The sequence below is a fragment of the Lampetra fluviatilis genome, chromosome 11 (genome assembly GCF_964198595.1).
Source record: "Lampetra fluviatilis chromosome 11, kcLamFluv1.1, whole genome shotgun sequence".
Taxonomy (NCBI): domain Eukaryota; kingdom Metazoa; phylum Chordata; class Hyperoartia; order Petromyzontiformes; family Petromyzontidae; genus Lampetra; species Lampetra fluviatilis.
The window spans coordinates 6,623,764-6,651,582 of NC_136285.1; the positions used below are offsets into that span (position 1 = coordinate 6,623,764).

Here is a 27,819-nt window from a genome sequence, read left to right on the forward strand (position 1 = left end):
TATTCCAATTGTCCTCACATTATCCAGGTAGAGCGGAAAGCAATTCCTTTAAAAAGCTTAAGACACAGTGGTTGATGACCCAGACATATAAAAGGCATGAAATACTGGAAGTGCTATACATCTATATGTACACACAAGCAGTGGTGAAAATACATTCACGACAAAATAGTGGATTTTGGCTTGTGTTGAATACTGTAACGCACTCTGGGCTCGGATGACACACCGGCGATTGTTCCCGTGTTTCGATTTTTCACACAAACCCACGGACTCCTCCATCAACCACGACACAGCGACTTGCCAAGGCAACGAGCTTCAGCCGCTTCGTGAACGCGCGAGGTGGTGACAGAGGTAAAGGTGCAGCCCGGCAATTCCTTGCTCACCCCACCTGCTGCTGTCGAAATGACCCCCACAGGAGCAAGGCCATACACAGCCATATTCTTAGGTTTTTTCGGTAAAGTCACGTAGGTAAAACATTTAAATTAATAAAAGTAAAATAAAACAAATTAAAAAATTCACGACGTTTCGGAAGCAACACAAAAACGTCGTGAATTTTTTAATTTGTTTTATTTTACTTTTACTAATTTAAATTTTTTACCTACGTGACTTTACCGAAAAAACCTAAGAATATGAATCCTTGCAGTCACGAAAGCTTCAAATCTAGAACATACACAGCCACTCTACGGAGGGTTTTTTTTTGGCCTACTCTTCCAGGCAGGCCAGACGACGCCACGGAAGAGGTTACCCACACTTTTAACCCCCCCTCTCTCCGACATGCGACCTGCCGATCGACTAGCCGTGGTGTGCCCATTCATACGGCTGGGTGAAAAAAGGGGGCCGGGTGGTTTATAATAATAAAAATAAAACACAATAAAATAATTCTCACGACGTTTCGGCCACTCTGTCGCCTCGACGGACCTGGTTTTCACCTAAGGACGGCTGCTTGCGTTGTGGCCGAAACGTCGTGAGAATTATTTTATTGTGTTTTATTTTTATTATTTTATTACTTCCCTTCCCTTCTACGTGACTTTACCGAAAGAACCAAGAAGATGAATCCCTGCAGTCACGAAAGCTTTAAATCGAAACGTCCCCATTGCTTCAACTGTCACTCGGGGAGATCGAAAACGACCACCCCTGCACTACAAAACAAAGCAGTGTGCCAACCATTACAGCACATCAGCACCGCCACCACCCCCCGCAACTTGCTAACGTGCCCCACAACGCATCTGTTATTGCCGCCATTGTTGCGCAGTGCTCAAGTTTATATTAACCACGAAGCGGTCGTGTGCAGTGTGCCAGGTTTTTAACCCTGGTCAAAAAGCACGGGATTAATTTTGGTCACATTTGGTTGACACGGACTTATCAGATGGGGCTTTCAGATCCGATAAGGGGAAGGAACGTCCGTGCTGAAACACGACTATGAATTGGAATGCGGCACGTTTAAAAGCACCGTCTTGCAGATAAAAGCACCGCAATTCTGTCGCGTCTGATTGGATCGGCTGGTGCAGAAAGCGTTGTAATCCATCAAAACTTGCTCCGAAGGATCGTCGGAGATCCTAGTCCACAAGCGTGGAATTAATTCAATGGTCTCCTTGAGCTGCAATAAAATCAGATTAAAATACACCGTAGACATGACAAAGACCCCCCGGATAGCCTTAGCAGACTTTTCGGGCAAGTGCTGTTATAGCGAGCACCGATGAAGGCCGGCACGGCACACGAGCGGGTGGATGGCCAGCACCATTCCTGACCGCTTTTGTCTCCCTCGTGGTGATGATTACACACCGGTACCAAGTACTCATTTTTAAACACAAGACTAGAATGTTACACATTTCCTTCTGGGTTAAAGTAGCAAGCCATTGCACCATTATTCACAATACAAACTGCCGTGCTGCGTTAAACATAAAACAATTAAACAACCGAGCTTAATTTAAAATCTGTACATATTTTCAATAATTCAAAAACGATGAGTCTAATTTTACACGGCACGGTCTCAGTGTTTAGTCTGAACTGTCACTTGCCATTTGGATTTGAGTGATGATTGATTCTTTTCCGAACGAGGTCTTCTCAATCTCATTGTGGATGGAGAACAAATGTTGACATTACACTCGTACAAAAACAGGGTCACATTTATCAAGCAAACAAACACAAATTGGAGACACCATGTGACTGCCAAAAAATCGGAGGCAAATTTACCAGAAGGAACGATGGCCGATGGACATAGACCGGTGACTGCCTGGCAGCGCGTGATATGGCAGCCACGGGGACACCGACTGTGGAGATTGAGCGTCAAGACTAGCTCAGGTTCGGGATTGAAATGAACTGTGGCATCGCAGGGACGTGAGAGATGAAAGCGTCGTGCGAAGTCCTTCTCATACCTCAGTGGATACTGGACATCTGTGAAAAAGAGCTTTAACAACTCATTGGATTCCGCCAGCTGAGAAATTATTCTCTCATTTGCCCAGCAAAGCTGCGATATGTCTCAATACTCCTTTTCAAGTGGCTCATTGTGGCGATGTCTGGCCAGTTGTGTTTTTGTACGTGCGTGCAGTATGAAACCAGAGTGCGCGGAGAAAACTAAAAACTCTACACAGCTGGCATGCCCGAATCCTCCTTGCTATTCTGCAACTAAAAGCATTGTTCCGCAGATCTTATGCAATGAATAGCTCCCATCTTCGCATGACCCACCAACCTTGCCTCCAAGTCAGTGGATGACAAACTTGTGCCACCATGCTTGGCGGATGACAATGGCGAGGAGTAGGAATCTAACCATTCACCCCTCTGGCCATTTGGTACATTTTAAAGATTTGGGGTCAGATTTCTGTAACAATAATATTTCGCATTGCACCGTTTCCTTTGCACTGCACGTCTTGCTTGTTCCATCTAATTTTTCCATCCTATTTGTTCCGTTAGCCTAAACATACACGAAGATAACATTTGAAAAAGCCAAAACGTATCATTTTGCATAGTGTGTAAAGCTTAAGAATCACTTTTAACCGACGAATCAATGAATCGTTACACATGCCTCATCGCGCTCGTAATCCCCCCCACCTCCCTTGTGTCAGAGCAGAGAGCTTAGACCGTGCCGAATCGGATGGCATTTCATACTCTTACTGAAACTAAAGATCTACACATGCACAAACAATCCCTCTTAATAAATGCAATGAAACCAAGTGTTGCATGGGATGAGCTATCGATCGGGAAGGAGGAGGGGAGCGGAGGCGAGGGCCTCTAACAAGTAAACCCGTAAAAACAAAGTTTTTCACTATAAATCCTTTATATGCGTGGAGGCTAGAGTCCTCTCGTCCTCTGGCTTGAAATGGCTGCCACCTATGGGTCAGATGATTGCTTGCCACCATTAAGCAATTGGTAATTACATATAATATTTTTTTCCCTAAAAAGTGTAAAATTTTGGGAAAAAAATTTCACGAACATTAATTGTCACGCACAACGAGTCTGTGTGCAAAATGTCAGCTCGATTGGATCACGGGAAGTGGGTTAAAAAACGACCGAAAGATTTGCACGGTCCTAAGCAAGCAAGCGAACTTAATATAAAGGATTTAATAAGTATAACCCGTAAAAACAAAGTTTTTCACTATAAATCCTTTATATGCGTGGCAGCGAACTTAATATAAAGGATTTAAAAATATATTCGCCTGTGGAGGACGCGGGGATCGATCCCGCGACCTTTGGCATGGGAAGCGAGGGCGCTACCAACTGCGCTACTCCGCCACGGCCTGTGGAGGGGTTACGCTCTGGGCTCTTACACTCTGACGTTCAGCCAAAGCCATGAATGCGTTCTATTTGAATATATGTAAAATAAAAAAAATTTGCCTAAAAAGTGTAAAATTTTGGGAATTTTTTTTCACGAACAATAATTGTCTGGCACAACGAGTCTGTGTGGAAAATGTCAGCTCGATTGGATCAAGGGAAGTGGGTTAAAAAACGACCGAAAGATTTGCACGGTCCTAAGCAAGCAAGCACGCAAGCAAGCAAGAACGCGAACTTAATATAAAGGATTTAAAAATACGAGCCAACGGCAAGAGACAAAACGAGCGGCAGGGAACTCAGCTGCAGGGCCCCGAGTGGCGCTCGGCACTGGGCTGGAGGCAGCTTCATCCTCACGGCCCCCCACCACAGCTGCTGCCACTGCGGCAATCATTGCGGTCTAATAACTGCGACTACAGCAGCGAGCGCCCGCACCACTTGCCGCCGTCTACCGAAGCAAGTGCCGGCGACGCTGTGGCTTGCTCGTTTATTTTCAACCGAAATTTAGGACAAACCCGGTAGCCGCGAACGAACGGTTTGCAGAGCGTCCACAGGTTTCGCGTGGATTGTAAAAGCTATTACCAAGGCAAGAAGCGAGCATTTTCTTTTTTTTACTTAGCGACCACTAAAACTATAAAAATACAATTTCATGCACTTTCAGTTACATTTGCATTTAAAACGTAGACTTACACGGTGCCTTAAAAGGGGAATCAAAATAATATCTTCACTCACAAATTGGCTAAAAACTGCACTGAAACATAAAAAATGGCATTAAGTTAGGCAGTGTTCTCGTTATAAAAAAAACACATAAACCTACAATACATTCATGTTAACGCTGGCACAAAAACATATTTTTATTCTTTTAGTTAATATTGCATCTATGGTCATTATTAATATATTTTTTTCTTCTTCTTGAATGAATTGAGACAAAACATAATTGATTTATGTTCAAAGATGACACACCTGTAATCTTAAAAAAAAAATCCTACACTCATTTCAAAGATAATTCATGCAGGCGTTAATATTAATGGAAGGCAATTTGAACATTTGTTAAAATAAATGAAACACAGGCAATTCCCCCGCTTCTGCGACACCAAGCATTCCTGGAAACCCACAGATAACTGTAGTGACATCACGAGCTGGTGTGTTTCTCCTTTTACCAGCCATATTTAAGAGGTAAAAATCCACACGAAAAAATTGAGAATAACAAAAGCTCCACGCCAAGTCACATCAGAAACCAAGACCGGCTTCGTTCAAATGTGTTCGGAGCCGTGTCGGAAGATGCATCGTAAATCAAGTTTACGCGTCGTAATTCAATCCGTGGTGGCATTATATAAACGTCGTAAATGTGGATCTCCGTACAATCGGACCGTCGTAAACCGGAGAGACCGCCTGTAACCCTGTGTGTCCGGACTTTTGGACCACCGTGATTATGCCCACATCCCTCGCCGTCACACGAACAGACGGGCCAGCACGGCACATGTCGTCAAGTCAGAATGGGATTTGCGCTGTGCAAACGACGTACGGACACGCGTGACCCTTTTGATTAAGAAGAAATCCCTTTGCTCCGCTTTTTTTTTCCCTGGCAGATTACAAAAATCTGTCACAATTACATACAGACGTGGGACCACAGAAACGGCGTAAATCAGAAACAGAGGGGGAAAACTGCCACGTGCTTGGCGATTCGAGTCGGGTTCGATGACGAAGACCTGGACAGAAATTTCAGGCTGAAGTCATTGGTCTTCTCTCGCGTGTTTTCCCCACGCGGAGAATGTGCTCGTTGACTTGCTGCAGCATGACAGCTATGCAAGGCAGCATTCCCTGTTGGGTAATTGCCCGGAAATGTGTATTGTGCATGTGCTCGGGCTTAGGGCATTAGACAAGTCGGATTTTATGGCCCATCCCAGGACAATGAGAGACCCCCAATCCCTATTAATCAAAAATACGGACCAAATAAACGAATGCGGTGAGCGAACGCAAAAGTGGACAACGAAATTGCCGACCAACAAAGCCAGAAACTCAAGCAACATAACAATGTGATTGGGGAAGAGTGTATGTGTGTGTTGCGTGATGAGACCTTAGAAAGGGTCATACATGACTGGAGGACCAAGCATCGGGCAGGGCCTCAAAATACCCAGTCGTACGCAACTTGGCCCCACCAGACTCGCGTCCATAGCAACATCAAACATCGACAGGGCACCCACGCATCCAAACGCTTGGCCAGGAATCTCAAGGTTAATCTTAAGGGTGTGGTTCTGTGCGTCCAGCAAGGGCAGGCATCCTGGGGGCAAGCCGAACTTCCACTGGGGACAATGTTCTCCACTTCCCAAGGAACGCATGCTGGAATACTCTTGCGCAATTTACTTTACGCTGATGCTACAACCAGAACAGCTGTTGTGAAAGAGTTAGCGTGCGACTACGCGGAGGTGCATCGCTCATAGCAGAATACAATGTTCACGTTTCATGGCTTTCGATTCGTAAGTTGCACGAAGTCGCTTCTGTAAAACCCTCGAGTTACCAGAGATGCTGCATATGTGCCATTGTGCCAAATGGGAATCAACCGCTGAATGAAACCGCGACTCCCCCCCCCCCCCGATTCGTGACAATCAAATGGTAAGATGGGATAATCACTGGGCGCCTATTGAGCAGTAAACTATAATCCTACACTCCCTGCGTGGTCTTACAAATGACACTGTATAATAATTGATTCATGTATGTCTGTTGAACGCCTTTCGCACCGCATGTAGCCAACCGCACTAATCGGAGGTGCTTTTATTCACCCAGGCCAGTCTCACTAAGGATGAAGACTGTTTTTTAAAAAGAGATTATTGCTTTGCTTGAGAACAAAATGAACAAAATAGTCAAGAGGGACAACATTGAAACGCACAGCAGCAGTATGTGTACGCCTGTAGAGGCGGCAAGTGACGGCAGGATGGAGTGCCTTCGGGGAAAACGTCATTTGACAACGAAAAGCAAAGTAACAATGTGGATGAATGGAAATGCGTTTCAATTAGTGCACGTTGCTTGCGAATGGTATGTGCTTCAGGAAAAGCACTGAAAACGGCAAACAAAAAAAGCATGGAGTGGTGCACGCTTGGAACCGCACTGTGAGACAGGCACAGAAACACGTGGATCAGGGAACAAACACACGCCGGAGACATCATCTTGTGCTGCTACGGAAAGTGGGCTTTGGCGAAACACCTCACGAGGAGGGATAATCGCTCACGGATGGAGACTGGTGATGCTATGGCAAGACAAATACCACCCATATAGTAGCATTGAAATACTTTCTGGGGCAAGTGCTGTTAAGCGAACGGCGCCTATGAAGGTCGGCACGGCACACGAAGGGGTTGGGTGATCGGCACCACGCCCGGCTGCCTTTGTCTACCCAGTGGCGATGTTTACACATCGCACCGGGTACTCATTTGAGGCTGAGTCGACCTAGGGAAGGCTCAGAACCAGTTCAGATAATCGTCACCGGTGTTGGTGGCCATGAGCGGGAATCGAACTCGGGGCGCTAGATTCGTAGCGCTGACCACTGTCCCGCCGCTGTGGAGATGGAGCGGTGAGACAAACTCGTGCACGAGCGAGATGGATCACCGCATCACGAGTCGACGTGGGGAGGACTTCATCCAGCAATGGATCAAATATGGCTGATGACGACGATTTCTTTGTGATGCTAGGCCAGAACCCTTTTTGATTCATTATACTCGGTGTGGGTATTCCTGCAATGCAGCCACATGAAGACGGAATAGTGAATCACAACCACATAATGTACGAGAGATGACCACTTACAGGGCAACAAGGTGCCTGTAGGAAGCAGTTGAGCAGGTGCATTGCCTCTACATCTGTGCAGAGCCTTGCCGGTTATCGTCTCATATGCACGGGTTTCCTCTGGGTACTCCAATATCATCACGTCACATCACGAGCAGGAACTGCTCAAAGAGGCCTTGAGACCCAGCAAGGCTTTTCTAGGTCAACGAAGCATGATGATTATTGACTTTTTTCTAATCATTCTCATGAAAAGTAGACCCTGCCAATGAAATGTAGAATGCCCATCAATGGGCTAGAAGTTGCCAAAACAAATTAGTGGTACCATCCCATGGGGTTTTCCTTGCAGCTCCAAGAGAGACTCTGACTTGACCGTTCGATCAGACTGGCTGGCAAACTCACGGGGCACTGAACATAGAGCTTCCCTTAACCCTTTCCCAATCCGATGACGTACTTGTACGCCATCAGATATTCTTACAATTCTGTTCCGATGACGCGCATGTATGTGATCGGAATGGAATTGTGGGGAAAAAACTAAAATAACTAAAATAACTTTATCAGTTCCGAGGCTCCCACAAGGCCATGTGGGAGGGCGTGTGGCATAGTTTGGCACCAGCAACCATAGAATGTGGTCGTGTCGCTACAGTTCTCTGTGGTGAGCACAATGTCTTTAAAACCACGGCGCTACGCTAACCGCTTGCGTGTCCCGAGATTCAGCGGTGAACGGGACCCACCCTGCAACTTGCAGACATCTCACAACGGGAAAGGGTTCATGTCACATATGGCGCTTACAGCTTCCGCAGATTTCTAGCCAGCCCGCTTCGTCGGGGGCTCAAGCGAGACTGGTTATTAAGCTCAAAGGCTGTGACCAGCGCGAGCCCTAAATCCGCCCTCCCCCACATCCCGCTCACCTCCGCTCTGCAGGTCACCACATCGGCAAGACATCAGAATTCCACGGAGCCGAACGCATAAAGCCCCAAGGCAATCCCACTGAGCCCATGCGAGCGAGCAGGTCGGCATAGCCACACCACAGTGGCCACAGCACGCAGCGTTCTCACATGACAACAACAATAACAACAACCTCGGACGGGCAAAAAAAAGCTAAATTTGGCGACGTCATTCAGCCACATACCATCCCTCTCTTGCCTTGCGCTCCGCCACCAAGAGACAGGTGACACGGGGACGGACACTCGGTGCCCGTCGCAAATGCCGCCTGTGCACATTTGCGAATGTTTAAGAGGACGAAGAGTCCTGCGGGTGGGCGACACTGATCTATGACCGACACTCAAGTCGCAGGAACGCACGACGACAAAAGCGTGCGAGTAGGTAGGCATCCGATGTTTCTCAAGGCTGAACAGTAATTCCAGTCCACTTGGGAAGTGGTCAAATAAGCAACAGGTCAGTTCGGTGCTCGGGAGGAGATCTGAAGAAATATGTTCGAATGTGTAATCAGAGAAGATCGTTTATTCGGGCGTGGTGGCACACGCCTGTAAATCCAGTGATCAGGAGGTGCAGTTGGGTGGTTGAGAGATCATTGAGAGCTTGAGGGGTTCCTCATCTCCAAGGCTATGAAGTGGCCACCATGTGGCAGTGTAGTGACGAGGTTCATGACCGGTATGTGTGGATTTACGAGCGTTATCGGTGGACACTCCAGTGTCCTCCCACGAGAAAAACACTCAAAGAAGAAACGGACCAAACATTCCAAGCAAGACCCTCCATAAAAAATAATTTACACTCGTGGACATTGTTAACAATATAACTCACCTGAGCAATACAGTGGAGCATTATGGGAAATAAAATAAATAAATATGCCATGCTCAGTGGCAACACTAAACAGGTCGGATAATGTATCTACTCGTTGACTTATCCATGGCACGAATCGGAATAACGAACGGATATCCTGAGTTCGGTAGGGAATAAAAAAAAAATGTATGCAGTTTGATCTCGCACAGGCAGTAATTACACTTTTCTCACCTGTGGTGTACCGTCCCATTAGTGCCACGAATGCGGGTGTTAAGTGGTCTAAAAATAAGCTTGTTAACTGGAATAGATAACAGGAGCTAAATTAGGCAGTGAATGCACACGGAACAAAAAAAAACGAAACCCCACTATGTATGAATGCAATCACCGAATCATAGCGTGTTGACCCAAGCATTAATCTGCCAAGTGGGAACAACTGAAAATAAGTGTTTAACAGCAGGAACGAGATGTGCTTCCATTGTAAATGAGTTGCACTCATTATATGCGACTTACTTGTTTTCTCAGATCTCCTGCAAGGCATTAGAACATGTGCTGCTCAATTAGCCACTTCTTATCTGGGCTGGAGTCACTGCTTGGTTTTGAGAAGCGTTATAAGCTCCCCCCGTATAGCCCGAACAGACTGTTGGGGCAAATGCTGTTAGCGAGTAGCACCTATGAAGGCTGGCACGGCACACTTAGGGGTAGGTGGCCAGCACCACGCCAGGTCGCCTTTGTCTTCCCAGTGGCGATGTTTTACGCAGAATATGTTAGTGTAAGTTGTCAATTTGTAATACTTGTAAAGGCCGCATCAGCCACACGTAAATTAATCCAGACTCAAAGCCCCCCCCCCCCCTTGCCATAGCGCTTTCCACTCACCGACGCCCCGCCACCCTGGACGCAAAGCAGGCAAGTTGTGGGAGCGGCACATCCGCAGAGGTTCGCGGGTTCGAGCTCAGCGGCCGCCCCGATTAATACTGCGGCTCATTAACCCAACAATGCGTGCCGTCTGCATTACAGTGGACGTCAAAAGATCACGTGATGCTATGAGAGAAAAAAAGAGTAGGCCCACCACGTGTGCCGACGTCATGGTCCAGAAAAGAAAATGTCCCCGCAAAGTCAACCCACGTGGCGACATCGCCCCCAACTGGCAGACTATATTCGTCTGTGAAACACAGCACCTTCATGCTCACCTTGCGATGTAAGCACAGTGTGGATGTCACGTGTCGTTAATTATTAGTCTTCGGTGTAAAATGCCTTTACCTGAGCTGTCTTCCTGAGCTTGGCTGCGAGCAGTCCCAGCCTCTCCATCCTGCGAGTAGCCTGCCCGGCGTCATCCCGCGGAGGAGCAATGGCATTTGCGAACAGCAGCAAACAGCAGCGGCAGCAGTAGGGACGGTGGGGGAGGGTGAAAGGAGAGCCATGTGCCGTGGTCAGAACGGGTCAAGCGATGTGTGTACCGTGTGTATGTTGAACTTCTTTCGCCCCGTACATAGCCAACCGTGCTAATCGAAGGTGCGTTGGGGGGTGGGGGGGTTAACAAACTAAACACATGAAGCAGTTCTAAAGAAAAGAGTTGTCAATCTAGATGATTTAGTAGTGCATAGCTCAAGCGGCTTCCGAATATCTGAAGAGCGTTCCAGACGGCCGCAAGGGGCGACGCGTCCCGGCCCGTGGTGATGGGCGGTTTGGCGACCTCCCTTCACTGCGATGCCCGTCACGCTCTCGCCGCTCTACCAGTGACCCAAGCGGAGCCGGACTTGACGTATCCCAGATGTAATCCGTTCAATAAAACCAATTGTACTCCATTAAGGGAGATAGCCCCTCGCTCTCATCCTCTCCTGTGAGCAACCCCTTGACGAGCCTTGAAAAAAATCATGAGGCTATTACAACAAGACGATATTGAGCCCAAGGTCCTATATATAACTCTGAAGGCAGGAAATTGCTCAAAACATTGGTACACTTTTCTAAAGAATACTGCCAGCTAAACTAACGTGGGGCATTGGGTTATAATTGTTATTCTGTAAAAAAAGTATAAATACATTTGTAACTTTAATTATATGTTTTTTTTAATATTGTTGTTTCAGCACTACAAAGGATAACATAGAGAGGGATAGGGTGATCATTTTCTGTGAATTTTCTTGTGGATTCATTCTGAAATCGTCGCTCTCGTTTTTGGGATTTTCTTGTACCACGGACTGGATTCTCACATTCAAGCAGGACGTGTGACCCAGACCAGATCAGCACACGGAGAGCGCATTCATGAATAGATACAATTTTCAGCAGACAGCTTTGCCGAGCCGTCTGAGTTTTAGGAGGACAGATGAGGTCCCGCATGCCCAGAATCAAATCTAAACGCTCATTGATCTTCACAGCTGATAAGTAATTTATTCAGGTCTGGCAGGTCATTAAAAAATGCTATCATCTATACTGCATAGCTCCTCACACATGCAGAGTTACTCATCACAAATATCACTTTAGTTCTCAGAATTCCAAATTAAACTTGCCAATATGCTGCTATTTTAAAAAAAGAAAACGTTTTGTCAACCAGCTGGAGTCCCCTTGATTTTCACTCCACTGCTATAAGAACATTATTACTCAGAGGCATTTATGAAGACAACGGACTGATAGGCCAGTCCTCTCCTGGCAACATCACCTTCCAATATCAAAGCATGACAACTTTAGCATTTATCGCCAGGGCACTGGAGTACATAAAGGATCCCATGCCGCGTTTTGGCAAGGCAGAAGCATCAAGGTGGCATGGGCTCACAAACTTGCCGGTAATTCTTTACGTTTCCCCCAGGCCATGTAGAAAATGGGCTTGGCTACGGCAAGCCACGGCTCAGCATGAACGTTTAAAATAAAAATTGAAATAACAATGAAGTAGAATGTGCATAAATGTAGTCGTAGTCCTCCTAAAAAAATTGGCTGTGCGCACGCTAGCATGTCTACAACAGGGCTCATGACCCGTCACGTGAAATGTGCCGAGTCTACTCTCAACATCAGGTCACCGGGAGACATTGCTAGTTCTATCGATTAACGTGCCATAGGGTGGGGGCAGGGGTGGAGTGGTTAACACACTTCGCAATAGCCCATGTTTGAAAATGATTTGCAATATTATTATTCGTGATAATGTATGATTGTCCACTAAGACATCCATCGTGAAGGAGGCAGCAATTCCCAAAAGGGGATTTGGCCGTGTTGATTTCCAATGGAGGCAAAGTGCTGGAAACTCCACATTGAGATGGTATGACCCAATCCATCTGCACTGGTGACTTGCATCAAAGTGGTATCCATTTTATCAATCCTGTACAAATGGCAGGCCAAGTAAAACTTCAGTGCGAGAGTTGGCGATGATATCAATTATAGAACATCATCTTCCGATGTTCAAATGGATTGGACAGGAACTGCCAAGCTCATCTCCATGCGGACAAAACATTGATTAGAACCACTTTGTTCAAAACCATGTAAACCATCAAAAAGGCAATTAAGAAATCAATTGAGTTCATGACATCACCCCGCTGTGATGCCACGAATTTAAAGTGGGAAGGTTCACGGCAACAAGGCAACGTAGGCATTACACAAGGCTTTGGGTGCGCGGCTATCTAATAGGGGTAGAGTGCTGACGTATGGCAAGCCTCATGACAACACATTACAATCACCTTTCCCTACTAAAGGAAAGCCCTTGGCTCGAGCTGCGGGTCGGTGGCTAGAAGGGGAGAAGCGGCGGATGTACCGAACAAGCCGATTAGTGGGAACGATGTGGGGCGTTTTTTTACTTCACACAGTTTGAGCCGAGGCCCAAAAAGGTCCAAAGCAATCAAGAGGCCGGAAACAAACAGTGCCGATACATCACGTTGTGACGCACGTAAACACACAGTGGTATTTTTATTCACTTCATTTTGATTATTAGTTTTTCTATCTACGTGACTTTACCGAAAGAACCATGGAATATCAATTCCTGCAATCACGAAAGTTAAGCCAAAACGTAAACACACCGTCAGCATAAGCAAAAAGGGTTATGAAAAGCAGGGGATAGACAGATGGGGAATGGGCTCGCTGCCCCATTTGAGCAAGGTTTTCAGAGCTTGGGCAAACAGCGGATTGGGAGGTAACTCTAAAGTCGGGCATTGCGAGCGTGTCATGTGCTCACCTCGCAGGTCTTCTGGCTCTTCCAGGATGGTAGAAAGGCATTCCTCTTTATCTCTTCTGTCTGTAGGCACAAAGACAGACATCCCCCGCCGTTTAGTCTCCACTGACTGCCTGCTGTTAGAGAAATGACCATTAATGCTGCTGTGATACGCCAGGACGTGGTGAGGCCCGCTAGCATAGGTGCAGTCTTCTTTTTTTCTTCTTTTGAACCAATTTCATTCCGATTGTGTTATCGGTGAGCAGGCTGTGAGACTTGAGAACGCAATTTTAATCACAGATGGCCAAGACCTCAATTTAAATCCAGGACTTTAGTGGTGCCAGCTCAGCCCCCTGACCTCTGAGCCACCTGGCAATCGCAGCAGTCACTTTGTCAACGTACAATTTGCTAAAATTATTTCAGCAAAAAAAAAAACGGAAACATTTGTAATAAAAAACTATTCAGAAAAAAAACTGTTTGAAAAACGACTAAATACAATTAAGAATCGATATTAAACAATGAACCTTATTATTAAATATATGTATACTAGCCTTTTGCCCGTCCAAGGACGGGTGTATTGCAGTAAATCGGAAACTTGCAAACAAAAAGCAGACCGCGACGTGATATTCATTGCATCAATTCGTGTGCAATTTGCAAGGGCGCGGTGACACAGACCCATTTCATTTTATAGTGATAATCCCTTGTCCATCATGACGTCCTTTTTACTTTGATGTCTCAACAGCTTTAAGGAGATCGCGTGACGTGAGGGTTCTGCCTTTGTAGTGAGGGTTGTAAGTTGACGCCGAGGAGGGGGGAGGAGGCGCCTCGCCCCCCCCATGTGGAGTGACGTCAGCCGCTAATTATTATTAATGTGGCGGGGGGGTGTCCATTTTGAGGACGTTACCTGTTCATGATTATTAATGAGGGGGGCTGGTCGACGTGGAGTGACGTCACGAGCATTGCACACAGACATTCTTGGCTCATTATAGTAGGTAGTAATAATGGGGGGGGGGTCCATTTGGGGGATGTCACCTGCTCATGATTATTAAAGAGGGGGGCTGTTCGATGTGGAGTGACGTCACTTGCACATGATTATTACTCCATATTGAGTGACGTCACCCACCACTCATGATTATTAATAGGGAGGGGTGGGGGGGTGTGTCCATTTGGAGGACGTCACCTGGTCATGAATATTAATGAGGGGGGGCGGTCGATGTGGAGTGACGTCACGAGCATTAAGGACAGACATTCCTGGTTGATTATAGTCGGTATATAGCACTACACACACACAAATATAATTGTCTGTCCAGTGTAGATGTTGACCACTTGGTACTAACCGAAGAGGATGCACTGGCCAAAGGTTACGTTAAAATAATAGTTATCACCGTTACATAAGCAAGCTGCGGAGCCACAACATTTTAAACCGGTAAATAAAATGTAGAACAAGTGTTTTTTTATTTTCATTCTCGCGAGCCCTTGACTGCTCGCAAAGTGACTTGCTGAAGACAACGACGGAGCACAGGGCAGCAGTCTTAAACACATTCCTGCGGAGGGAGCTGGTAGGAACGTTGGGTTGCTCGGTCAATGGCCAGGGTCAACGGCGGCGTGGTGTATTTCACAAATATGGCCGACTGTGAGGGCGGGCACAAGCCGGCATGAGTAGGTTAAACGTTGAGTTTTATAAGGGCACCACGGGCTGACCAGCCCCTCCCCACCCAGCCCAACCCCACCCCAGCCCCTCCCCATCCAGCCCCACCCTCCCCACCCAGCCCCTCCCCACCCTCCCCACCCAGCCCCTCCCCACCCTCGCCTCCCCACCCAGCCCCACCCAGCCCCTACCCACCCTCCCCTCCCCACCCAGCCCCTCCCTCCCCACCCAGCCCCTCCCTGCACGACGAACGGACACAATAATCCCCTGTGGGCTGGTGTAACCAGGAGGTTCCTACCAATATGAGCCAGATGTCCAAAAAAAAAACCCGTTCACATGACGAAGACCAGCGGATTCATTATGACACAGGCTGGAAGACCTCATGATTATCATTTTAGAGAAACTGCCTTCGACAACCTGGGACAATTAAGCAAAGTGATTGAGTTCATGACACGTCCGTCAGCGAGCATGCACGATAGAGCTGGGAGAGAAAATAAAATGTCAAGACACAGTTGGACGATTTCAAAATGTCTTTCAATATCACCCTCAACATGACCGATGCCTTCAAGTCAATTTATTACAGATCAAAAATAATGCAGCACAATTTGCACCTGCATTCTTACGTAGAATTTGATTGTCGCATGGGCATGTGGACACATAAAACGAAGTACTTCACATGCACTTGTCCTGAATGATTTAATGTAACCGGACAGGTCACTTAGCGGCAGAGTGAGTGGCTTGCAAGCAGAAGGCTGCGAGTTCAAATCCTTGGGTGGGGGTTAACTGAGCCCATCAGTCTTCTGGGGGCCAATAAAATGAGTAGCACTGTCTGGGGACGTTATGAATGTGGAATTCATACCACTGGCTCAGGGCTGTAATCAGCAGGAGATGAGCATCACCAAAATGCTGATTTGAACAGAAAAGTACTTAAAATGTGACTTTGTTCTAGATTTGAAGTTTTCTTGACTGCAAGGATCCATACTCTTTTGTTCTTTCGGTAAAGTCACGTAGGTAGAAAATATAAAATAAATTAAATCACGACGTTTCGATTGCAACACAAGCAATCGTCATCAGGTGTGAAAACAACGGCAAGAAATGTTATACCTACGTGACTTTACCGAAAGAACCAAGGAGTATGTGACTTTGATTTTTACGTCACATTACTTTGTAACGCCGATGGGAACTATGCATACTCTGTGGGCTCTTTTGTGAAAGTCAGCGGGTTACGGAGCAGACCTAACTAACCGGTGCTGTGTCCTTTCTCTCAAAGCACGGTACCCCCGTGCGATCCTTCATCGCGAGTGACGTTGCCGAGCCACGTTAAATATTTAATCACTTTCCCCTTTCATTCCACATGCTATGCAGCTCTGTGGCAATTTCCTTCGAGGACAGCTTCCAGTTCTTCAATTATATGGGCTCATATAAAATATTTAGGATGCGACACACGATGTCTTGTGCATATTCTACCAATGCATACGTTTTTAAACAAATATACATTTGTGCATGTGTTGTATGTGTGTGTAACCCTTATTTAATCAGAAGATGAAATAAACCCATTGAGACACTTTGGAACAGCATTGCCTCTTGTACAAAGGGAACCTGGGTTACATCAATAACAAATAATTGCATTTAATCATCTCGGATAATTAAGCTCCGTTTATATTCACATTGTGAACATAAATTGGATTGTCATTGACTAGAGAAAATGTGAGTTTGCAATGGTGAACATAGATAGAAAGCTTTAGGCACATTTGTTTTATGTTCAAGGGGAGAAGCGGAATCGCAGTAGTTGGCACACCACACTGTGGACCTGGTGACCCGAGTTCGACTTCCAGTCACAGCTGACATCAGTGACGTCTGAAGCCATCATGGGCGAACCCTTCACCAACCCGCACTGACCGGCGTGGTGAAGTATGGCCCACACCTCCGATTATTACGGTTGGCTACGTACGGTGCGAAAGAAGTTCAACATACATACAAAACCCCCACGACTGAAAGTGTGGATAGATAAAGGACTCCACAACTGTGTTCAATTGGTCTTTTGCGCGCTCTTAAATCAAAGTCAATTGAGTTTATTGGCTTTTGTTTTGTACAATGCCAGCTTAAAACTGCGTGTGAAAGTTTGATTCAACTCTGTAAAACCTGCCCAATAAGGCAGCACCCCCTATTGGCACAACTGTTGAGTGTGTGTGTGTGAATCATGAGGCCTCTCACATGTATGGTATTCATACAGTGGGCCTATTCAACAGAATACTTGTTTAAAGGTCTTAAAACGAAGCCAGTTGGGCCACAACAAACAACACAGACAGCGTAAAACAGTTGTAGTCACCGTTCAAGTAATTAATCTCGACCAACTAACACATTCTAACTAATATTGCACCACGGTGGCGAGATGTTAACTCCCTCGCCTGGTATACAGGTCGTCGTGGGTTTGATCCCGACCCTGACGCCTGCTGTATATTTTGAGTTTGCATGCTCTCCTCTTTGCAGATGCCTTGTCACCTGCTGGGCAACAAGGCATCTGCAAATAGTACAGAAAGTAGGTTAACAAAGGCCACCAGTAGAGTCTGCGTGTTCTTTAAATGGTGTGTGTGGAGTTTCTGGAGATGCTGCACTTAAATGAACTCCCAGTTGCAATACAAACTGAGAAGAGGCCCTACCAAGAAATAATCTTGAAGCTCACAGACACTTAACTGGATAGATGATTAACGAAATACACATTATGCTCATTAAAGCCAACATTATTAAACTAAAACGTTTTTGATAAAAACGATGACACATAAATGTTGTATTGATAATAATTAAAGATTAAACTTTACACATTAACAACATTTTAATTGATTTAAGTTCAAAATCATCGTGGTCAATGAGGACTACATTTTGAAGGATAAAGATTAAAAAAAAACTTTAAATGGCGATACATTTAATAACTAAAAATCCAACAGATGTGAAATTTCCATCGACGCATCCAAAGATCCTGAGACCAAATCTGATAAATGTTTTAAATAAAAATTACACTCATCCCACGGACGCATTAATGACAACCAGTCATCACTGTATCGTATTCATGTAGTCACAGATAATATTGTTGCATGGGATTTCTTTCTTTAAATAAAAAACAGACAGACAGACAGACGGACGGACGGAGAGAGCCAGTCGATCCAGGGAAGCAGAATAAGCGATGCTGGGCAGGGCGGTGCGAGACATCGCGATGCCTTTCACACGGTCGCCACGCCTCATCGGGGACGGGGCGCATAAAGGGACAGCTTCATTCTGCGTCCATCACTCCAAATTCGGCACCGCCGTGACACTGCACATCCCGTGCATCTGGAGCTGCCCGCATCCTCCCCCCTCTCGTATCGCCGCCGCTTTCTCCCTCCCAGGTGCTGCCGCCCGCCCGCCCGCACGAATGCCGCCGTTCATGGTCATTTATTCACGACTCGGTGAAACGATTGCAATATCAATTCAATAATTCTGTTCTTCATACCAAGTGAGAGAAGGCCATAGAGGCTGATCTTTTGAAAGGTGAGAACAAGGCTAATTAAACGTTTTATGTCGGTTTGTTGAACGTGTGTGTGCGCGGGTATTCACTCGTTCGGTAAAGTTAATGTATTACCGGGCAAGGAGCTAGTGGCGAGACATGGTCCTATTGCAAATGAGATGTGAAAAAAATGCAGTATACTGGATTTCTTTGTGCGAAACAATTAGTGATAATTTACAGCCCTTTGTTAATCCACTGCTGGACGAAGGCCTCCTGACACGGTGACTGCCGGTCGCGTGGATCTGTGTGACCATAATTGACCACGCTGGGTCAGTGTGGTTGGTGAAAGGGCACCCAAAACCGCTTGAAATATCACCGGGTTCATAGTTCAACATGCTCACCATGGCGACACCACTTCCCTCGAATCTTCTACGACGACGACTAAATGTGCACCAAATGTCAGACACCAATTGATGACGTAATTACGTTGAGTTTTCCCGTTGCCGGGAATTATCAGCAACATTCTGCGGTGCCTAATTTCACGGGGAATGTTGTATGACGGCGATAACGATGATGCTCCATCACGACCATCGCCATCCCTCATTTCACACTGGATGATGACAATAAAATAATGATGATCACGATGATGCCGATGCAGACAGTGAAGACGGGCGCGTTGGCAAGGCTTCTGCAATGTTGTGTTGGGGTATTTACAGCTCAACAAACAATGCGGCTCAAGACAAAGTGCTAGGCACACAAGACCGACCGATGGATGAACAACCCAGGCCCTGCTGCTACTGCCACTGTGCACACAAGGTGAGGGCTCTGGCAGGACAAACAAAGCACTCGGCCAGTGAAAAATCCCCACCCCGCGGGTATGCGCCTCGAGGTTGAACGCGTGCTTCAGACGAAATCGATGCAATTTCACGACGCATTTCCAGCGCCCGTTTTCTCCACTCCACATTCCGTGCTCGCGTCCATTCGCGGCCGATCAAAGCCACTGGCGGCGAGAACGCCTCCCCGGCTCGTGAAAGTCTCCGCCTGTTATTGGCACGGACTCAGGCGCATCCCGGGCTCGCTAGCGCTGAGAAAGCGCGCCACGGCGGGGGGGGCGGGAGATGGTGGACGGATCGACGGCTCCAGGGCTGTGCGTCGGACCACGACGGGACGAAGAGCGAGCCGGCGCTTTCATTAAAAGGCAACAAAACGTTAAGACGACGACTCGCCCCGCAGGGAGTCGCTCATGGAGACAGAGCACAGAGTGCCGGGCAAACAGTGTGCGTTGTATAGAACGGCGAAATAACCGATTGAAAGAAGATGCGCCTCTGCGTGCAATGGAGACCCGGGAGAATACGGCGGTATAATTTGCCGTACTTTTCCATAACGTGCAACGGATTCTCCGTGGATGGATGGGCGGCGCACTGCTTAGAGACCTGCGCGAGGAACACGGTGAACAAAAATTGATTCCCGGACACGGATCAAACATCAGTGGCAAGCTATATCACAACCGGTTCTGCACTGACCATCGTGGTGAAGTAAAAAAATACCCATGGTGACCGACATGGTGTGAAGAGGCCTTCATCCACTGGTGGATTAAGAATGTATTTATTTATTTAAATCAGCTGTGATATATATTCTTGGTTCTTTCGGTAAAGTCACGTAGACGGGACTTTACCGAAAGAACCAAGAATATGAATCCCTGCAGTCACGAAAGCTTTAAATCGAAAAGCTGTGATATACTTTATTTGTTATTCATATTGCTATCCAGAAAATTCTGCAGGAGGGACACGCTTGGGATGGTCGTCCAATTTCTTTTTTTAAGACAGGTTGAAATCACAACCACCATCAGTAGCAAACACTACTTAGTTTGTGAAATACACATCCTGCATTCCGTGTGTGTATACGTGCTACCGTCACTTAGTGGCGAATGGCGGGTGGTATTGGGTATTGGTATATGAACCTTATGGCGGGACCCCGGGGTCCCGAATAAACGGAAAAAACGTAATTTATTTACTTATTTTTGGCGAATCCGTCCCACCGCGCACAAACGCCGCGACCCACCTGGCGCGGATCATTCTGTTGTCGTGTCGTGTCCAAGCGCAGCAGCGAGGACGAATGCGCAGAAGAAACAAAACTTTGAAACTTTGATTAGCGCATCGTGTACAGCTCGTCGAGAGGAACTAATTGCCGTATCGTTTGCCTTCAACAGACATAAAATGACGTTGCAATGCAGTTTATGCGAGAGCCGGGGGCTTATGGGACCGAGGTCCTCCCATAAGGTTCAAGTAACGAGCAGCTTTGGGCAGTGACCTTATATCAGACCAGAGAGAGATGAACGGCAGTTGACAATCCATAAGTTACAATCTGCAGTCTTGCTTTGATTAGCGCTGAATTACGACAATTAGCTTGAAACCCTATATTTTTTGTCATAGGACAGTCTTTTTAAAATGTAGAAGTTAAGCATCGACATCCTTGTCCTCTGAGCATCTGGATAAATAGTGCTTCCTTCCCACATTTGTCTCGTCGCATAAACCCATCAGGTGCATGGCCTTCTGGGAGGTCACCCGAGCAGCAGCATTGGTTGAATAAAAGCACACCCTGGACTGGTGTCCACATTCAGCGTCTCATCAGCAGCGTCGGGTTTGCTTGAACCAATGCTGGCAAACCGCCCGATGTTTGCCGGGCAAGGACCCTTTCTGTGAAAAATGGGTCAGCGTTTGACGCGACACTATAATATGCAACACAAAATAATTATTTAGGCATAATTTGGTGAGAATGCCAACGATAAAATGATTAACGCCCACTTGTCATATTTGTTGCTCCGCATAAAAAAAATTAAAGTATTTTTTTACAATACTCATCAGCCGCACGGCCTTTTGGAAGTCCATCTCATCAACATCTCGTGGTCAGCAAAACAAGGGGAAGACCTTCATTCAGGTGGTTACTACGCTAGGGTGATAATGAACGTCGTTCTTCGGCTGTCAAGAACAACATTTCAAGCCGTAGTTAGGTTACTGGGTTGTATAATGGCATCGCTGTAATTGGCGTTATAACCACGCGATCTAACGCAACATATTCATTCAGGAAGCTAATGATGACGAGACTAACAGCTGACCTTGGAGGTCACGTGTCTCCTGTACTGCAGGTTGAGGGGCCAAGCGGTGGCTCTGTGCGGTGGCAAAGACAACGGCTCCAATGACCTCTTGTTTTTGACAAATACAGCATCCATGTATGTTAATACATTGGTGCTAAAGTCAAGCTATATCGGTGTAATTTGTTCGTGTTTCTGTAGCTTAGTTTCGTCATGTGTGCTTTGATCAACCTGGAGATAATCTACCGGAGCCGATTTGCGCTGCAGGGAATTATTGGTCAGATATTTCCGATTCCTCGTGTGATACAGTATATTTGTTTTTGTTCCGATTGCTTTCTTTCATCGCTCTATTTTGTTTAGTTTGCCCTGCTTTTGTCATTTTGGTGCGCGACGTGTCGCTTGGAAATGAAAGTCCTGCCCTTTTGAGTTCTATTCAAATTTATATTATGTTATCTTACCAGGTATGGCTCACTGAGCTATGTAGCTCTTTTTCAGAAGCGACCTGGCCACAAATGATAACTCAACCAAGCGGTTCATCGTGCGGAAATTTCTAGCAGTCAAACACTCTAAACGGATGTTTCTAAATGTGGAGGGAAAGACCGGAGGACCCGGAGAAAATACCCACACGACCACGGGGAGAACACGCAAACTACAAAAATACAGGTGTCAGGGTCAGCATCAAACCCACGACCTCCTGTGTACCAGGCGAGGTAGGTAACACCTGAACCTTGTACACTGCTGCCCACGTCGGGAGCAGTCCACTCCAAACGCTCGTCGGGCCAATGAAACGGCTGCGTTAAACCAGCGTGCGCGCAGTACGCATTCATGGGCTGGAGTGTGCCACTCTGCGTGCCCCATCCGTTATCGCTCCGCGTGCAGCTCAATGGCCACGTGAACTAAATGCAGGCGATTTCGAACGCTACCAATTGAAGACACTATCACTCACACGCCCGCTACATGTTCACCAGCCTGGTGTTGCGTGGAGATTCGTGGCAGACTTTGATTTGTAAAATGCCTCTAAATGACTGTGTTGTTGTGGGTAATTGCCTTTGAAGCCTTGCCGTGTGGAATTATTTCCTAATGAGCTAAGACAGCTGGGCACTTAGACAATTGCAGGATGTGAATTTTGCAATGATTGTGCACACTTTGAATGCAATGTGTTTACTATTATTCAGTTCAATGACCCTTTATTTAAGCATGCGAGAGCTCATTGCCGATTCATTATCCATTATAAGGAAAGCCAGGGAAATGTTAATGAAATAGTGAATGTCTATTCAAGTAACTAACAGGTTGCTTGAAATAGAACATATACTAAAGCCTATACTCAGTCATTGCAAAGGTGATGAAAAAAAGACAATGATAGCCAGCATATGCTGATCTGTGCAATCAATATAATGATAATGAATACAAGTGATGATGATGATGGTGATAAATAAAAGCAACGAGTGATGATGATAAGAACCACACCGGGACACTCACATGAGAATGCTCTCTAGTATTTCACAAGATCAGCCATGTGGCACCGTGATATAAACCCCGGCATTAAATGCCCTCACAGTCTGACTCTCCTCATTGTCAAACAATTCCGCAAATATTAGCACTCACCTTTTATTCAAAGCAGTGGAACGGCTGCACTTTTGACACTCGGGACCCGCACCTTCGCACAGCCTCACCCCAGCGTGGGGCCGAGCGAGCCCACACGGGGTTAAAACAGACAGCCGGTGGCAGGTCAGCCGTACCGGCTCTGTGGTGAATTTTAATGAGAACCTATTATTCAGTGAAGCGCATAGGATACGGCAGACGCGAGCGCTCCCAATGACCCGGGACGGCTCATCACTCGAGAAGTCCACGAGCGTTTGACTACCGTGATCAGGGGACCCATGGGTGGAACGGCAGCAGGAGAGAGCCCAGGATTCAAACCCAGGACCGCAGCTCGGTGCACTGGCGTGGGTATTGCCATGCTTAAACACACACAAAGCTCCAAAGGCTTGACGGATCTCAGTGACGCTGGCTCAGAGCTCTCGCGTGAGCTTAACATGAGGGCCCTGAGAGATTCCCAGCCATCAGGGGTTTGTGCTCTGGCACAGGCATCAAGTGGGACCTGGCAAAGCCAGGGAAACCCGCGCGAACACACACACAGCCCCAGGGCGTGAACCCCAAAATTTACACAGTGCTGTGCAAACCGCCACTACGACGACGTATTGTAAACCTTTCTTCTGATCAATGCGCGATCACTACTTCAGCTAATTAAACCATGCATTACCTGCACCATGTGTAAATGGCAAGATAGGCCTGGTGAAGGGAAACAGGTGGCACCCACTCGTTTGGATAAGTGATCGCACCACCTTGTAATTATTCAAGTGGGTTATATGTTCACCGATTGGGCAGACGTGCTCAAAGGAATATGCAACCGTAAACAACAATTAATTTCATCTTGGAGATACTTACAGAGGCTGGCCCAAGTATAAAACTGTGTTATTGAGAAAAGAGAATCAGGCACGTCATACCATTATCGTGATGGCACCGCATTGAAATGGCGTCAAGATCACGAGAGTGTCATAATGACACACGTGACCACATGAAAACAAATCTCAATCGTGTAGGACAGCCAATGTCAGCCACACAGCTTGCGGACATTATTGAGACGATAATGAGATATTTCACTTTTGATATGAGCATTTCTTCAACTCGGGTTGTAGGCTGCCACAATTGGGACACAACACACAACACAACCAAACAGAACTCGGCGATAATTACACACGAAACTGGGGCGAGGGTCAGAGAAACACAATCGCATTTTCAAAAAATCTGGAGGAGGATTTGGTTTTTGCCGTGAGCTGCTATCGAAATTAATGTTCAGGTCCCGTGGAAATCTCGCAAGCAGTCAGCCCGCGCTAATCCCCAAGTGTCAGGATCCAAATTAAGCCCCTGGATTAGCGTGTGTCGTGCATTTGGGACATGTCAGTGATCACAATGAGAGCACTAGGCGGTATTGGAGTGCAGGAGCAGTGGAGCAGTTCGAACATTTCTTTAACTATTTGTAATTATTTTTTACTAGCCTTTTTGCCCATCCAAGGACATGTGTATATTTCAGTCAATCTGAAATATTCAATAGAAAATTTGTTCATATTCTTGGTTCTTACGGTAAAGTCACGTAGATAGAAAAAAGAAAAAAATAATAATTTGAAAAAAAGAGTAATTTCTTTATTATATTATTCATTATTTTCAATTCATGTTTAATTTTATTTCATTTAATCAATTTATTTATTTTAGATCTACGTGGCTTTACCGAAAGAACCAAAAATATGAATTCCTGCAGTCACGAAAGTTAAGTAAAAAATTGCTCAGCTTATGATTATTAATGAGGGGGGTGTTGCCCCATGTGGAGTGACGTCACCCGCTAATGGTTATTGGGGAGGGGTGCGGCATGTGGAGTGACGTCACCCGCTCATGATTATTAATGAGGGGAGGGGTACGGCATGTTGAGTGCGCGACCTTCTTGTGCGTTAATGTAAATTTCCACGCGGGCATGAATATTAATAAAGGGGGGGGGGGGGGCTTTTTTGCAGTGACGTCACGCACGGATGTAGCACTGTGCTGCGTATATTTATTTTTTACCGTCACTTTATGTAAAGAAACGTCGTATTTGAAGCGACTTGGCGTAATACATTATTTAATTCAGCTCGACCTTCCTCTGCGTTCGTGTAAAAATCCACCCACTCATGAATATTAATGAGGGGGGTGGGCCTCATGTGGGGTGACGTCATGCAGGAAGGGTGGGCCTCATGTGGGGTGACGTCACACTGGGGGGATGGGCCTCATGTGGAGTGACGTCACGTGCGGGACACACACACACATTCTTGGCTTATAATTATCGTATTACTGTAATATTTTTCGATTTAAAGCTTTCGTGACTACCGAAAGAACCAAGAATATGAATCCCTGCAAAGTCACGTCGAAGGGACTTTAGCGAAAGAACCAAGAATATAGTAAAATTGTGTTCTCACGTATAGAACAAAGGTAATGGCGTAGCCCTGCAGATTGCTTGCTCATGCCACTGCTGGCAGACAGGACCCCCACAGGGACCATCTCGAGGCAATGTTGCCCTCCTCTTCCAACGCTGGCCAGTTGTCTTGGAAGAGGTTTGAGTACCCACACTGTTCCTCACCGCACACAACCTGCCAATATACAAACCGCGGTGCACCCATTCAAACTGCAGAGTGAACAGAGGTGCGGGGAGAAAGGTGGATACTGAAAATTGCTCCATTACTTCAACTGCCGCGCCAGGAGATGGAGTCGAACCAGCGGCATCTGGACTGCAAGTCCAGTGCGCTAACCACTAAACTGTGGCAGCGTCTTGCGTGCATAGAAACAATGGATAATTAATCATGGACACAGCCATTTGTCATCCACTAATGGCTGAATGCCTCCCTATACCATAAAGGTCATGGGGGTTATTTGACCATACTTCACCACGCTGCTAAGTGTGGGTTGGTGAAGGGGCGGGTACGTAGGACCGGTTGAGATAATATCATTGGCCACTGATGGATAGCCGTGGATGGGACTCAAAACTCAGGTCACCAGGTTCATAATGCGGTGCACTAACCACCGCATCACCGTTTCAACTCAGGCACGTATTTATCTTTTTTTGATGAAATCTTAATTTCATCTTCTTGGTTCTTTCGGGAAAATGTAACGTAGAAGGGAAATAATAAAATAATAAAAATAAAACATAATAAAATAATATAATAACATAATATAATACAATAATAATGAATACAAGCGATGATGATAAATAAAAGCAACGAGTGATGATGATAAGAACCACACCGGGACACTCACATTAGAATGCCCCTAGAGTCGGGGACCGCCTTGCATGAAGAACCATTCTCGTGAATGACTTGGAAGCATTTAACGCCCCACGCCGGAGAACTCTGCACACTTAGTTATAAACGTTAGTCATAAGCGATTCCTATGATTAATTCCTTGCAGAAGTTACTCAACAATTGCAGGGACTGCACCGTTGCCTCCGTGCAAACCGGCTGAGCGGACAGTGCCGATTCGCACGGTCGGCTACGTACGGTGCGAAATAAGTTCAACATGCACACGTACACGGTTTATGCACGACACAGCCGATGGGCCAAACTCGCATCTGGATGAAACGGGCGGCACACAACAAATTGGCAAAGAACCCCATTGTTGGCAGTAACAAGGACACTTTTTAATTGGAATTTAAAAAATCTATATAAATAAATAAACACAAATTTCCCTCCGAACGCGTTTCCAGACTGAGCCGCGGGCATGGTGAGGTGCGGGATGTTCGTTCCACATGCCGGGAGGTTCTTGAGTTCGCGAAGAAACTTCAGAGCCTGAAGATGCTCCCGGACGGAACGCCGAGCAAGATGTCAGGCAACGTGCCGAACAACGCGCTGTACAACCCGACAAACACATCAGACAGGTGCCCAGCACAACCACTGATGTGTGCAGAAGAGCACGTTCTTTGCATAATAAAAAAAAGGTTGCCCTCATTTTATTTTTGTCCTTTTACCTGTACCTCTCTGACGCATTCTATTCCGTTGTTGCCTGTTCCTCTGTGTGCAGCACCTTCACGTCGGTACTCTTAGTTCTGTGCCGATGCACCACAGACCCTTGCAAAGTCGCTGGGTAACCAGCCAAATGGGACTTTTCGTGTAAAAAAAATAAACATTTATTGATCGACATTGATCCTGGGATAACTCCAACACCAACTCTAAACGTCAGCGGCATCCAGCAATACCTCCACTGCCTCCCCCCCTCCTGCCCCTAGCCACCAGACCCTTGACGAACACAACTCCACATCCGCAGGGCCACGCGGTTAAGTGTCAAATAAAGGTGCGCGCTCGTGCACAAGCACCATCAGCGGCGGCGGCCGTAAAACATTCATTGCGCACGCTACCCACGCACGTGCGACATTCCGCGCGGTCGGAATCACGTGAGCGCCTTGCTCGCGCGCTGCTTTGGCCCGACAAGGGGATCCCCGGGCGTAATTACACACGACCAGCTGTCGCCACCGTGGATGCAGCAGCAGCAGCCACCGTGGATGCAGCAGCGTTCCTGCACCCCCACCCCCCACATCCACCACCGCCCCCTTCACGCTTCCCGCCACGCCGTTGTCAACTTGGCAAAATGAGCACGCGTTGCACCTGGTGCGCAACAGCCAG

At 46.6% G+C, this 27,819-nt stretch overlaps 1 protein-coding gene across 1 annotated transcript in view; it reads right to left on the reverse strand.

The window, feature by feature from the left end:
* Positions 1-27,819, reverse strand: part of LOC144934747 (uncharacterized) — a 106,473-nt gene that overhangs the window by 51,836 nt on the left and 26,818 nt on the right. Inside the window, exons 2-3 of the mRNA XM_078860854.1 lie at positions 13,424-13,483; positions 10,534-10,593 (exon numbers count right to left, since the gene is read on the reverse strand). Coding sequence (XP_078716980.1) covers positions 10,534-10,581 — 48 coding nt within the window. The 5' untranslated portion in view covers positions 10,582-10,593; positions 13,424-13,483. The remainder of the gene's footprint in view (positions 1-10,533; positions 10,594-13,423; positions 13,484-27,819) is intronic.